General features: G+C 36.4%; 1 protein-coding gene across 6 annotated transcripts in view; it reads left to right on the top strand.

The window, feature by feature from the left end:
* The window catches only part of LOC137640035 (dnaJ homolog subfamily C member 28), a 379044-nt gene that overhangs the window by 322617 nt on the left and 42893 nt on the right, over positions 1-13534 (top strand). For 5 of the 6 annotated variants that reach the window (XR_011044297.1, XM_068372404.1, XM_068372406.1 and 2 more), the window contains exon 7: positions 3129-3266. Coding sequence is in view for 5 of the 6 variants with exons in the window: in XM_068372404.1 (XP_068228505.1) it covers positions 3129-3266 (138 nt within the window). In the remaining variant the exon portion in view is untranslated. Of the gene's footprint in view, positions 1-3128; positions 3267-5733; positions 7103-13534 lie in introns of those variants that run through there. The other variant, XM_068372407.1, reaches the window with a different exon arrangement.

Here is a 13534-nt window from a genome sequence, read left to right as displayed (position 1 = left end):
CTGATGAATTTAGCACAGGAAGTGCTATTAAGGGATTTTATTGAGCCTGAACCCATGGGTCTTCCTTATGCACACTGGGTTTGTGCTTGCACATTGGCATACTGATCCTGGGGAAGACATACAAAATTTCTTTGCTATATCCTGTTATATTTGTTCTTTTGCTCTAGCCCAGGTCTGTGCAACCTTGGTTACGGGGCCTCGTGCAGCCCTCCATATTTTTCAGTGAGGCCCAACCCTCCAAAAATTAATATTGTACAGTGCGGTCCATGGAGACGACTTCCTAGCTGAAAATTTACTAAACCTTAATTACTTAGAGAGAGAGAGAGAGAGAGAGAGAGAGAGAGAGAGAGAGAGAGAGAGAGAGAGAGAGAGAGAGAGAGAGAGAGAGCGTGTGTGCTTGCACATTGGCTGTAGCCTTCACCCATCAGGAATAATACTTGTGCAGCGCAAGACCACTACTCCCAGCAGCTCAGAGAAGACGCAAAAACTAGAATAAGATGATTGAATATTTTATTCGTATGTGCTTTTATCAAATTCAGTTTCTCTCCCACATCCAGTAAATGTTTAATTTTTATATTGAGTACTGTTTGTCAGGGGGCTAAATAAGGCAGGAATGCTTAAAAGAGCACATGCTCTTCTCAAATAGAAAGTTAACTCTATCCCTGAAATGAATGTGAGTGAATGAAAGTGTTACTTAGGATTTTTAGTAGATATAACAGACCATCTCAATACCCTGAATGTTTGGTTTCAAGTGAAAGACCAACTAATTGATGATCAGTCCTCCCAGATCAGTAAATTATGGTTGTGGGAATTACAGATAAGAAATCAAAATACTGCCCACTTCCATACATTAAATAACCTTGTAATACCCAATGAGCAGTGTCTGAAATACGGTGACAAGGTGGTAGCTACAAGAAGGTTTTCAATGATATTGCAAGACCGTAGAAAACCCTCAATACCTGTTGAACTGTTTACTTACTATTCCAGAGGATATTCAAATGGAAATAGTTGAATTGCAATGTAATAATAAACTAAGAAATAAGTCTGGTTGCAGCTCTGTATATTAGTTCTATAAAGAACATTTATCAAACACAAAATATCCCAAACTATCTGGTCATGCAAGGAAGATTATGGCAGTGTTTGGTAGCATGCGTATATGTGAACAGCTCTTTTCCAAAATGAATTTGATTAAGAATAAATGTTGGTCCTCACTAACGTAAAGAGCACTTAACGCGATGCCACATCAGCCATTCAGCGTGATATTGACCAGTTATTATTATTATTATTATTATTATTATTATTATTATTATTATTATTTCTAGCTAAGCTACAACCCAAGTTGAAAAATTAGGAAGCTATAAGCCCAAGGGCTCCAACAGGGGAAATAGCAAAGTGAGAAAAGGAAATATGGAAATGAATAAATTATAAGAAAAAGAATAAAAACTTGAAACAAAATATTTCAAGAACAGTAACAGCATTAAAACAATGAAATATTTAAGAAAGGCAACAACATTAAAACAGACCTTTCTTATAAAAACTATAAAAAGATATGTCAGTATTGTCTACATAAAAACATTTGCTGCAAGTTTTTAAATTTTGAAGTTCTATCGTTTCAACTAACTGATTAGGAAGATCATTCCACAACTTGGTCATAGCTGAAATAAAACTTCTAGAATATTGTGTGATATTGAATCTTATGATGGAGAAGTCCTGACTATTAGAATTAAGTGTATACCTAATATTACGAACATGGTAGCACTAGCCGGGAAGATCTGGATGTAAAGGATGGTCAGAATTAGGAAAAATCTTACGCAACATGCATAACGAACTAATTGAATGACCGTGCCAGAGATTAATAACTAGATAAGGAATAAGAAATTTAAAAGACCCTATGTTCCTGTCCAAGAAATTAAAATGAGAATCAGCAGCTGAAGATCAAACAAGAGAACAATACTCGAAACAATGTAGAATGAAAAATAAAACTGATCACCGAAAATCTTGAAAGACTTACTCAATAAGCCAATTTTTTGTGCAAGTGAAGGAGAAACCGACCTATTATGTTTCTCAAAAGTAAATTTGATTTTGAGAATCAAACCTATGATTTTTAAATCGTTCTACAGAGTTAAAGAAACATTATCAATGCTGAGATCCGAATGTTGAGAAGGATCTGTCCTCGACTTACTTACAATCATACTTTGAGTTTAGCTTGGATTCAACTTCATGGCCCATAATTTGCACCATACACTAATTTTAGAAAGATCTTTATTAAGGGATTCAGCAACCTCAGATCTATATTTAAAAGATGGAATTGATTTTGTCTAACAAATGAAAAGTCAGCCATCCCACTAGATTAGTTTTTAATTTTTTTTTTCTTTGCGTAAAGAAGGATAGGATATTCCTACTAATTCAAGTACTGTACACATTTATCTTTATATGCACATTATAGCTATATCTGATAATAAATAGGCCCCGAGAAATATAAATATTTCATTCAGATGGGTAGCTGGGTGGGAAATTAACAGCATTTTGTTTGGGATGGGAATGTCAAGAATCTTAGTGCTGGAGATGATTTGCTTGACATAGGTCAAAGGAGGAATTTTATTCTGCTTTGTATTAAATAGTATGTTCACATGTCCTGTGAAGCCTTTTCTCACCAAAGAATGTTTTTCATTAGTCAAAGTTTCAAAACTTATTTTGCAGTTTTTTTTTTTTTTTATAACATGAGATTCTAGACAAGTGGTCCTTCTTTTGAAAAGGTTGCACACCCCTGGTCTATTATTATTATTATTATTATTATTATTATTATTAGCTAAGCTACAACCCTAGTTGGAAAAGCAAGATACTATAAGCCCAAGGGCTCTAACATGGAAAAATAGCCCAGTAAGGAAAGGAAATATGGTTATTAATAAACGGTGTAAGAAGTAGCGAATAACTGAAATAAAATATTTTAAAAACATTAACAACAGTAAAACTCATTACCTTTCAAAAATAAGTATTTCCTTTATGAAAAACCTAATTTTTTAGTTTTTAATTGAAAATTGAAGATTTTAAACATCCAAGTTTGTGAGGTATTTTTGATGATTTTCCTTGCATTCTATTTACATTTTTATATCCTTTGTATTTTTCAGGTTCTAATTAACAATGGCTTTGCACCTGAGTGGGTCATGTTAGAAAAGGAAATCAGGGATGATCGAACCCGAATACGTCAAGCGTTGCTTAAAGAAAGAGGAAAGCTTGGACGTTTGCCACTTACGGACGAGGATGAGGTAACAACATAATGTAGCTTTAATTTGAAAATTAGCTTAAAAAATACAGGTTAGACCTTGAGAATAATTTATGCAAATTATATTTGTTGATTCATAAATCCAATAAGTGTCTTGAATGAATGAATGAGAAACCTGTAACTTATTTGTGACTCTTAACCAAAATTCATTGCTATTCCTATGAAAATATTTGAAAAGTTTTATATAAACAAAAAAAAAAAAAAAAAAAAAAAAGAATCCAAGACCTGGCAGGATAACTTTCACAATAGGGAATTGTAAGTTGTCAGCATGTGGCTTGATCCTCCTCATGTACCTCTCTGGTACACAAAGCAGTCCCTATTTGCTGTTTTTTTTTTCTTCTGATATATTGTTAAAATATTGGTACTGTATATACTTAGTGCATGTCTCTTGAATTCATGTAACTACATTTTTTTTTTTTTTTGGAAAATGTTAACCAAACAGCTATTATAAGGTAAGACTAATCACTCCCTTTTGATCTAGGTTGGGAGAATGAGGTCAATTTTAATGTCTTACTTGAAACCAGCTCCAGCTTAAGTCCAGGATTAGCTTTGGTTTAAGTTATCTCTTAATTAGCCATTGGAAGACTCCTTATTTTTTGATATTTCAGATTTATTCACATCTAAGTTGAAATAACAAAAGGATTTTTATTATTTCATAAAGTAGTTCCATAGGCTTTACTTTGGATTAGTACTCTTTCTGACGACTGAGTTTTATATATATATATATATATATATATATATATATATATATATATATATATATATATATATATATATATATTAAATGCAGTGGTCAAGACTTTCACTTTGTTTTTTGTTAACTTTCACTTTTACTTAGTATGTGCTCCAATATTACAGGTAGCTTTATGTTTCTTCTGAGAGAGAAAGTTCCTTTGAAATTTTTCGGCCTGATCAATTAATTCATCTTGTCTCTAGAAGGTTTTCTTCCAAGTAATTATGTTCCTAACTTTCAAGCAGTTTGAAAGTTTTAAAATAGAACTAGTTGTTTATCGAATTTATTTTGTTTCCAAACATTTAAAAGCAATTATAATGATTTTAAAGGATAAAATGTTTAATTACAATGTTCATATTTGATACAATATATAGACAACCACATGATTCCCTTTCCCTGCTAATATTTATTTATATATGTATAATTGTTCTCATAATTATACTTAATTTTCTAATCACTGTATTCAGTAATGGGTGTATTGACTGATATTTAGATCATTCACATATCACCTATAATCCGTTGATTTTGTGGATATGTTTTAAGTGTGGCAAAAATGTCAGTGTGCCTTTTATAGCGTTAGTATTAGTAGCTCTGGTAGAATGTACTGCACACCTTTGGATCCTGGATACACTTTAATTTAGTGTAGTGTTTTATGCAGGAACCGGCATTAGTTTAATGCCGAGTTGTAACATGGTGACGCTTTCTGAATCTGCATTTGCATTAAGCTAATACTAGAACTGAATTTTTTTTTTGTAACTTCTGGCTCTACCGTGACTATTTTACAAATCCAGCAATAGCAAGACACTGGATACTGGAAACAGTACTCGAATAAAGCAGTGTTCTAATGTGATATTTTATTCTACAGTCCGCATTTGCGAAATGGAATCAGCGCTGGTGGGAATGTCAGCATAACCTACACTCTTTTTTAGGGGTTTTTATATATTTCTGTTGTTGGGCTCATTCTGTTTTAACTTAGACAGTATACGAACTTTATGATAGAATAAGCAATACTATTTGTATTTTGGCCTTTAGCTTGTTATTTTGATTTTTAAACATGCTACGGCACAAAATGAAGTTTAAATCAAGGTTATTATCCCCCTTTTCTTTATTAAAAGAGTTTTTTCTACCTCTTTCCACATGTTTCCTCATACTATCCTTGGACATATTACATTGAAAACACCATTGCTTAACCATAAAAATTAAGCAACGTTAATTCTGTTCAGTACTTGAATAGGAGACTGCCAGGGGACACCACATGATGTTGGCAATCTGTAAAAAATTATTGGTTAAGTGTGTTTTGAAGAATTCCGAAAAGAAGTTGTTGACAACTACATTGGTATATCAGGTTCTTTCTGGAATTGCATCACCCCGTATAGCAGCAACTGATAGCACTTTTCTTGATCATACTTACACTGCTGTAGGAGGGCCAGTATAGCAATTTAACTTGGGCCAATGGTAAGCTTATATTAATATCTATTCTGATATAATTCAAAACTGTGATGGCAGTGCCATTTTGTGGATCGGTTTCTAGTAATATTTTCTATGAACTCCCCTGATGTTCATATTCCTTCTTCAGAATCTTAGTTTAATTGGCCTTAATCATAAAATTTTAAAATTTGCCCATTTTCTTCATTTCAATAATTGTATGCGCTTAATATAAAAATTAACATTCTAGCGGTAAATGGTAACTAATATACTATTCTCTTTCCCTCCCCAGTTTCTTGAATTGCTGGCTACTGACCAGACCTACTTTGGATTGTTTGCTTATTACTTCACATTAAGATTTCTTCCCCTGGTTTTAAGCAATTACTTTATGGCGTGTGTACGGGAAGTGTTTATTTACGACTGAAATAAATAGGGAATAGGGAAAATGAATCCTGTTGCTGATGCCCTGTCAAGTAACATATCGGCCGCCATTCACCTAGGATTGGATAACAACACCTTGGTAGAAGCCTAATGAAAAGATCCTGGGTACCAAGCAGGGAGGACATCCTACAAATCCCTCAATTGGGGAGGCGTCTCCCTCGACGACTCCAACCCCTTCCTCCTCTATGATGTCAGTATTGGTAGGCTATTGTAGATACCTGCCCCCATGCGCCGACAGGTGTTTGATTTCATTCATGTCCTGTATCGTCTCTCGTGCCGATCTACTGCACAGCTACTGAAGACGAAGTTCATTTGGCACGGCATTACTAAGGATTGGGTCCATGCCTATTCATCATGCCAAGCTTCAAAAGTTCATCCACACATGAATTCAGGAGTGGGCCCCTTTCCTCAAACTCAGCCTTGTTTTTCCCAAATTCACATTAACATAGTAGGTCCCCTACCTACATCACAAGGACACCGTTACCTGTTTACTATCATTGACCTCTCCACTCGATGGACTGAAGCCATCCCCATGCAAACTGCAATGTCCACCTCATGTACATCTGCCTTACTCTCCAGAGGTACCACTTTCACATCTCAACTGTAGACATCATTAGCAAATCTCCTGGGCATCACCCTACATCAGACAACCACCTACAACCCCATAGCCAACGGAATGGTTGAACGTTTTTATCGCAACTTCAAAGCAGCTTTGGGGTCTCGCTGTAATGACTCCAATGGTTTACTCAGCTTCCCTGGGTCCTCCTGGGACTAAGGATCTCTCCTAAAGGTGCCATGGATGTCTCGGCAGCTGAAGTGGTGTGTGGCGATCCGTTGGTTGTCCCTGCCAAATATTTTCTGCCTGCAACCTCCTCCAATACTCTCCAGTGCTTACATCATGTTGTGGCACAATTTGCTCTCTGCCACCAGACCTACAAGGCACTAACTAAACAACATATACCAATAGAATTGCACACGGCACTGCATGTTTTTCTGCACACCGCCACTAGTAAGTCACACACCAAAAGCTTTCTTTATTTAACATTCGGAGCAAAGGAGACTGGTCTCCATTGATCGCCTAATACCTGCATATCTCCTGCAAGATGACCCGCCTATACTGTGCCTCTCAAGAACAGGGCTCCGTATTTTACATGCATGTCTTTTTTAGGGGGGAAGCCATATACCCTCACTCCTACACTGTAATATTATTGCCTTTATTTCATATCTCACTTTCACCCGCACCAATAATAGAAACCTGTTTAAGCTTACTGCTGTATACTGTTTGAATTCTGTGTCATTCTTGTTCTCACCTTTGTGTATATAACCTCGTTGTCTTGCTGAATAAACTTTACTTGCATTCATCTCGCCTCTCTGTTAGTACCTAACAACCACCTCACACAGTACTTTAGAACCTATATTAGACAGTCTAGAGAGTTCCAGAAACCATATATTTTTTAGGATAGTTTGTTTAGAAACCATATATTTTGAAGATAGCTTTTATTGTCTCTTTCTATAAGATGTAGCGTGGATATATTTTGATGAATCACCTTTGAGAGAAATCGGTTATACATATTGGCTTTATATGGCAACCATCTTGTGCATTCCGGCAATGGGAATTCTCTTATACACGAGCAAAAAGGTGGGCAAAAAAGGGAAAAGACCTCCGGAGACAGAGATTGCCATCCATTCTCATAGAGCCAAAGGAAAGTCCCCTCCCTGATTTTGAGATTTCTGGGTTTAAAAGCAAGAGAAATTATCTTATAGATTCCTCATTCAAATACAGTCCAATGTTGTGTTGAGTTGAATGTATCTAATGTTATCCTTATCTTTAAAGATCTTAGAAAGTTATCAAATAATATTTCTTATCTTAATCCTCTGACACCCTCGCCATATTATTATTATTATTGATATTACTAGCTAAGCTACAACCCTAGCTGGAAAAGTAGCATGATATAAGCCAAGGAGCTCCAATAGGGAAAATAGCCCAGTGAGGAAAGGTAACAAGGAAATGAATAAACTACAAGAGAAGTAATGAACAATTAAAATAATAATTTGTAATAGCAGTAAAATTATAGAAGATCTTTCATATATAAAATATAAAAACTTCTAAAAAAGCAGAGGAAGAGAAATAGGATAAAATAGTGCGCCTGAGTGTACCTGAAGCAAGAGAACTCAACCCCAAGACAGTGGAAGACCATATTAAAGAGGTTATGGCACTGGCCAAGACTAGTGAATAATGGTTTGATTTTGGAGTGTCTTTCTCCTAGAAGAGATGCTTACGATAGCTAAAGAGTCTCTTCTACCCTTACCAAGAGGGAAGTAGCCACTGAACAATAACAGTGCAGTAGTTAATCCAATCTCTCTGAGCTCAACCCAATTCTCATATACAACCTCCCTCCACTGTCATCAGCCACGTTTCTCTTGATCTACCACGTCCTCTCTTGCTCAGCAGCTTCCATTCAGGTACATCCTGGAGAAACTCATCGTCCCTTCTTAGAATATGACCCATCCATCTCCATATTGATAATGTAACTAGATTGTTCACATTGGGCACTCCTGCCACCTCACGAATTGCCAAATTTGCTATATGCTACTGCCATTTGATTCCCAAAATCCTTCCCAATGCTTTATTCTCAAAGGCAGGAAATTAGGCATCATTTGTTACAGTGTTGTACTATGACTGGTGCCTATACATTAATATCGATCTAACAAGTGAAATGTATATTTTGATTTTGCTGTGAACTGATATTCAATTTGACCTACAAACTGTTTTTAGAATGCCCATTGCTTGCTCTGTCCTCCCTATTATACTAGTGATCTACTGCTGGTAATGATTGTTCTTAAATATTTAAAAGTTTGAGTTGGGTAATAGTACTCCTCCGATAAGAAAGTTCATCTTATCACTTCCCGGAATCTGCATGACCTCAGTCTCTCTCTGGCTGATCACCCAACCATTATCCCCTCCTGTACTTACCTAGCTACTATTTCTTGCATTTCAGCCATTGTAGAAGGAGTTAGACCTATATCTGTGTATTCAAGATCACATAATTTCTGATCCCTTTCCATTGAATACTATTATTCATCCCTTGCATTACCTTTTTCATAACATCATCTCCTCCTACGCCTATTGATGCAAAGGGCCTCAGTTTGATTTCGCCAGTTGTTTCTATCTTGAACTTTTAATTCAATACTTCTCCATTCATCATCTCCTACTTTGCACTTCATAGTTTGTAGTCATGTAGGACTGGGTCTTCCAACTCTTCTTGTGCCTTGTGAAGTCCAGCTGAACGTTTGGTGAACTAATCTCTGTTGGGGAGTGCGAAGAGCATGCCCAAACCACCACCATCTACCACTGATCATGATCTCATCCACATATGGCACTCGAGTAATCTCTCTTATAGTTTCATTTCTGATCCTGTCCTGCCATTAAACTCCCAATATCCTTCTGAGGGCTTTGTTCTCAAATCTACTAAATCTATCGGAGATTGTTTCCTTGTCATACCATGACTCATGTCCATAGAGTAACACCAATCTCACTAAACTGATATATAGTCTGATTTTTATATGTAATTTCAGGCGATTTGATTTCCAAATTTTACGTAACCTAACCATTGCCTGATTGGGTGTTTTCAATCTATCACTAAACTCTAATTCTAAAAACCATGTATTTGAGATCGTAGTTCCTAAATACTTCAATGATTCTACTTCATTAATCCTTTCTCCTTTTAATGATATTTTATCTTCCATTGCATACTCCATTCTCATCATCTCTGTCTTTCTATTTATCTTCAGCCCAACCTCATGTGATATTTCATGCATTCTGGTAAGCAAGCATTGCAAATCCTGTGGTGGTCTGGTAACAAGGACAGCATCATCAGCATTCTCTAGGTCTGCTGAATTCCTATCACCAATCCAGTCCAGTCCAATTCTTCTCTGCCATCTTTGACTGTTCTATGCATTACAAAATCCATGAGGAGGATAAACATCATAGGTGACAACAAATTCCGTTGTAGTACTCCATTGTTCACTGGAAATTCATTTGATAAGACTCCATTAACATTAACTTTGCACTTGCAATGCTCATGAACAGATTTTAAAAAATTTACATATTTCAGAGGAATTCCCTAATAATGCAGGACTCTCCACAAAATGGGGCAGTGCACACTATTAAAGACGTTTTCATAGTCCACAAATGTCTTCAAAAGGGAATTCCTATATTCTGCACATTGCTGTACAACATATCTCAAATCTTTCTCTCCAGTCTCTTTAGAATAAGCATACCATATATTTTTATAACAACTGATGTAAGTGTTATACCTCAGTAGTTGTTGCAATCAGTCAGGGTTTTTTTTTCTTTTGCTATTTTCACCAACATCAGGTTTTGCCTCTTCATGCTATATTCTACAAAAAAAATCTTATAAGCAGTCTGGGAGTCATTTCATTTTCGGCCAGTATCATCAGCAGTTATTCCATCGTATCCTTGGGCTTTCCATCTCTTTAGTTTTTCAGGATAGCTTTGATTTCAAACACACTGCATTATCACCATATTCAACACTAGAGGGAACATTATTCCACCTTGTACACCAATCTTGACTTCAAATGCACCTGTAAGACTTATCATCAACCATTACCCTACAACAAGTTCCACTATGGATATCCAATGTTTTCTGGTATCCCTTAATGCCTCAGAATCTCTTTTAATCTACTACGTGAATTACTATAAAATGTTTTCGCAAAATCTACAAAACATGAAACAAGAAGTGATTTTATTTTGTTATGCTGTCATAGGAGAAAAATTATCCTCACATCCTCTACTCATTCTGAAACCTGCATGCTCTTTACAAAGTATTCTATCTATTATATGTTCTATTCCATTCAATATTACCTTGGAAAAAACTTTCATACCTAGTGGTGATAATGTGATCACTTGTCAATTCCCACAGTCTCTCAAATCTCCCTTCTTGAGTACAATAATTCCTTTCTTTTTCCATTCAACAGGCATGACTTCATCTTGCCAAATATGATTGAATAAAACATTGAACACAATGGGTGTTTGAAACTCATTAGCCTTCAACATATGAGGTGCAATACCATCCATTCCAGGTGATTTATAGTTTTTCAGTTATTTGATTGCCAAAATGACCTCTGCCAATCTAATGTCACTTACATCGATAGGAAGATTGTGATTGGCCTCAAGGGTGTTTGGAAGCGTCGACTACCTGTCATTTGGAAATCCAACAAGAAGACTTGGATGTTACTTCAATTGTTCGAAGACTGGTTCAACTACTACCTTTGAAGGACATTTGCTATGGCCGTAGAAACAATTTCAACCAACCAGACTTGATTCTGAAGAACTTTTAGAAGTATTAAAACATTGTCTCAGCTTTAAAGAACATTGCTAAATCTTCGGCTGAAGTGAAGCAGGCAAATTTGAATAATGTGTGAAGAAAATGTACCCTGTTTGTGAAGGATTTCCATGGCTTTGAGGAGTCAATTGACTGTCACCAAGAAGGTTGTTGAAATTAGTAGCAGCTTCATTTAGAGGTGGACATCATTCAAATTGAGGCGCAGATAATGAAAGAGGAGGAGGAAGACATACCTACCCAAGAGGCCAAGAGGTTTACAACCAAGAAGATATCAGGTTTTGCACTGATATAAGGGTTGGGAAAATTTTATCCTGAGAACCCAGACATGGAAACATATATTAAGATCTACTGATGGGTCATGGATTTGTGTTACAAGCAGATTCAGGAGGAGAAGAGGAACTTAAGTTTCCAAACTAGACTGGAAAGCTACTTTAAGACTAGATAGTCCTACAACAGATCTTGTACCCTTTACCTGAGCTTTTTCTCTACCTACTCCAGCTCTGTGAGTCATTTCTGACTTACCTTGCACCTATATCGCCAGCACCTTTGGCAGGTTCTTCAGACTTGCCTCCTCCAGTATTTCCATCAGATTATGGAGGTTTTTCATACTCACCTGTTCCAGTGTCTGTAGTACCTTCTGCAATCTCTTCAGATTCGCCTGCCCCAGTATCTGTAGCACCTTCTGCAGGTTCTCCTGACTCACCTGCCCCAGTATCTGAAGCACCTTCTGCAGGTTCTCCTTACTCACCTGTCCCAGTATCTCTAGCACCTTCTCCAGGTTCTCTTGACTCACCTACCCCAGTATCTCCAGCATCTTCTGCAGGTTCTCCTGACTCACCTGCCCCAGTATCTCTAGCACCTTCTGCAGGTTCTCTTGACTCACCTACCCCAGTATCTCTAGCATCTTCTGCATGATCTCCTGACCCACCTACCCCAGTATCTCTAGCACCTTCTGCAGGTTCTCTTGACTCACCTACCCCAGTATCTCTAGCATCTTCTGCATGTTCTCCTGATTCACCTGCCCCAGTATCTCTAACACCTTGTGAAGGTTCTCCTGACTCACCTACCCCAGTATCTCCAGCACCTTTGGCAGGTTCTCCTGACTCACCTGCCCCAGTATCTCCAACACTTTCACCTGGTTCCCCAGACTCACCTTCTTCAGTATTTCCAGCACCTGCAGATCCCCTTGTCTCTCCAGCGCCCTTCTCCCATTAAACTTATCTCTCCACTCCTTTTAGTCTGCAAGCCAACTACAGGAGTAAAGGTAAGGAGTTATATTTTTTCACTATTTCCATGTATCATTTTCAGCATATACAATATATATCCTCCATGTTTTTCAGTCCTCAGTATATTTCGGTATCATTAAGTGTGTTTTTAGATCCTAGATGATGATTATACTGTATACTGCATCTGCATAAGTGAGTGACTGTTGCTTACATACAATATTGTATATAAGTGTGTTCCAGCTTACATCAAAGTTGAACTTACACCACAGTTTAGGAATGGATCCCTATTGTAAACTGAGAACCTATTGTACTGTATGCATACAGAAAAAAATTTGGGTTTAGGGTCTCTTATTTTTTTCGGAATCTTTACCCAAGGGAGGGGCTCGACCATAATACCTATTCGGCCATATTATAACATTTGTATATCTTTTAATAGCAACCCAAAATGTATGAGAGAGCCCCTCCCAACTTTTAGTATGATTTTCTTATTGTTTGATTATGTCATGAACAGTAAAGGATTGTTTTTTTACTTGTGAGGTGGCTAAGAAGGATTAAGCCATGTGCTGACAAAATAATTTGTTCCCTCTTGGCTGGGGTGGCTACAATGCCAAGTTATGGAGAAATTTTTTCATGTTTGAACTTTTCATAATTCTTTGAATGGATGAGAATGAAATTCAGGTAAAAATTGATATAAATCATTTGTTCATTGAAAATCAGACTAACTGTATTGTTAATTTTATTTGTTATTATAATGAAATAGCATAGGAAGTGCTCAAACAAGCTAATTGTGTCTTTTATAGTGACCTTTAGGCATTTATTATTCTTTAGACTTATTTAAAAATGGTTTATAAAAGTAATCAGCCTTAATATAGATTTATTTGTTATTGAGAAATTGATTAATTTGGGACTAATTGCCTTTTCAAGTACAGAAATTTGCTTAATATCATATACTGTGGAAATTAATTTTGTTCCTACATGTATACAAATCCTTTGTTTCTTTAGAATAGAGAAATGTCTTCAGTAAAGCTGGAAAAGGTGTTGGAATCATTAACTAGGTATT

Source organism: Palaemon carinicauda, chromosome 4 (assembly GCF_036898095.1).
Source record: "Palaemon carinicauda isolate YSFRI2023 chromosome 4, ASM3689809v2, whole genome shotgun sequence".
Lineage (NCBI taxonomy): Eukaryota > Metazoa > Arthropoda > Malacostraca > Decapoda > Palaemonidae > Palaemon > Palaemon carinicauda.
The sequence above is the reverse complement of the archived record's forward strand: the minus strand, read 5'-3'. Positions and strand labels throughout refer to the sequence as shown.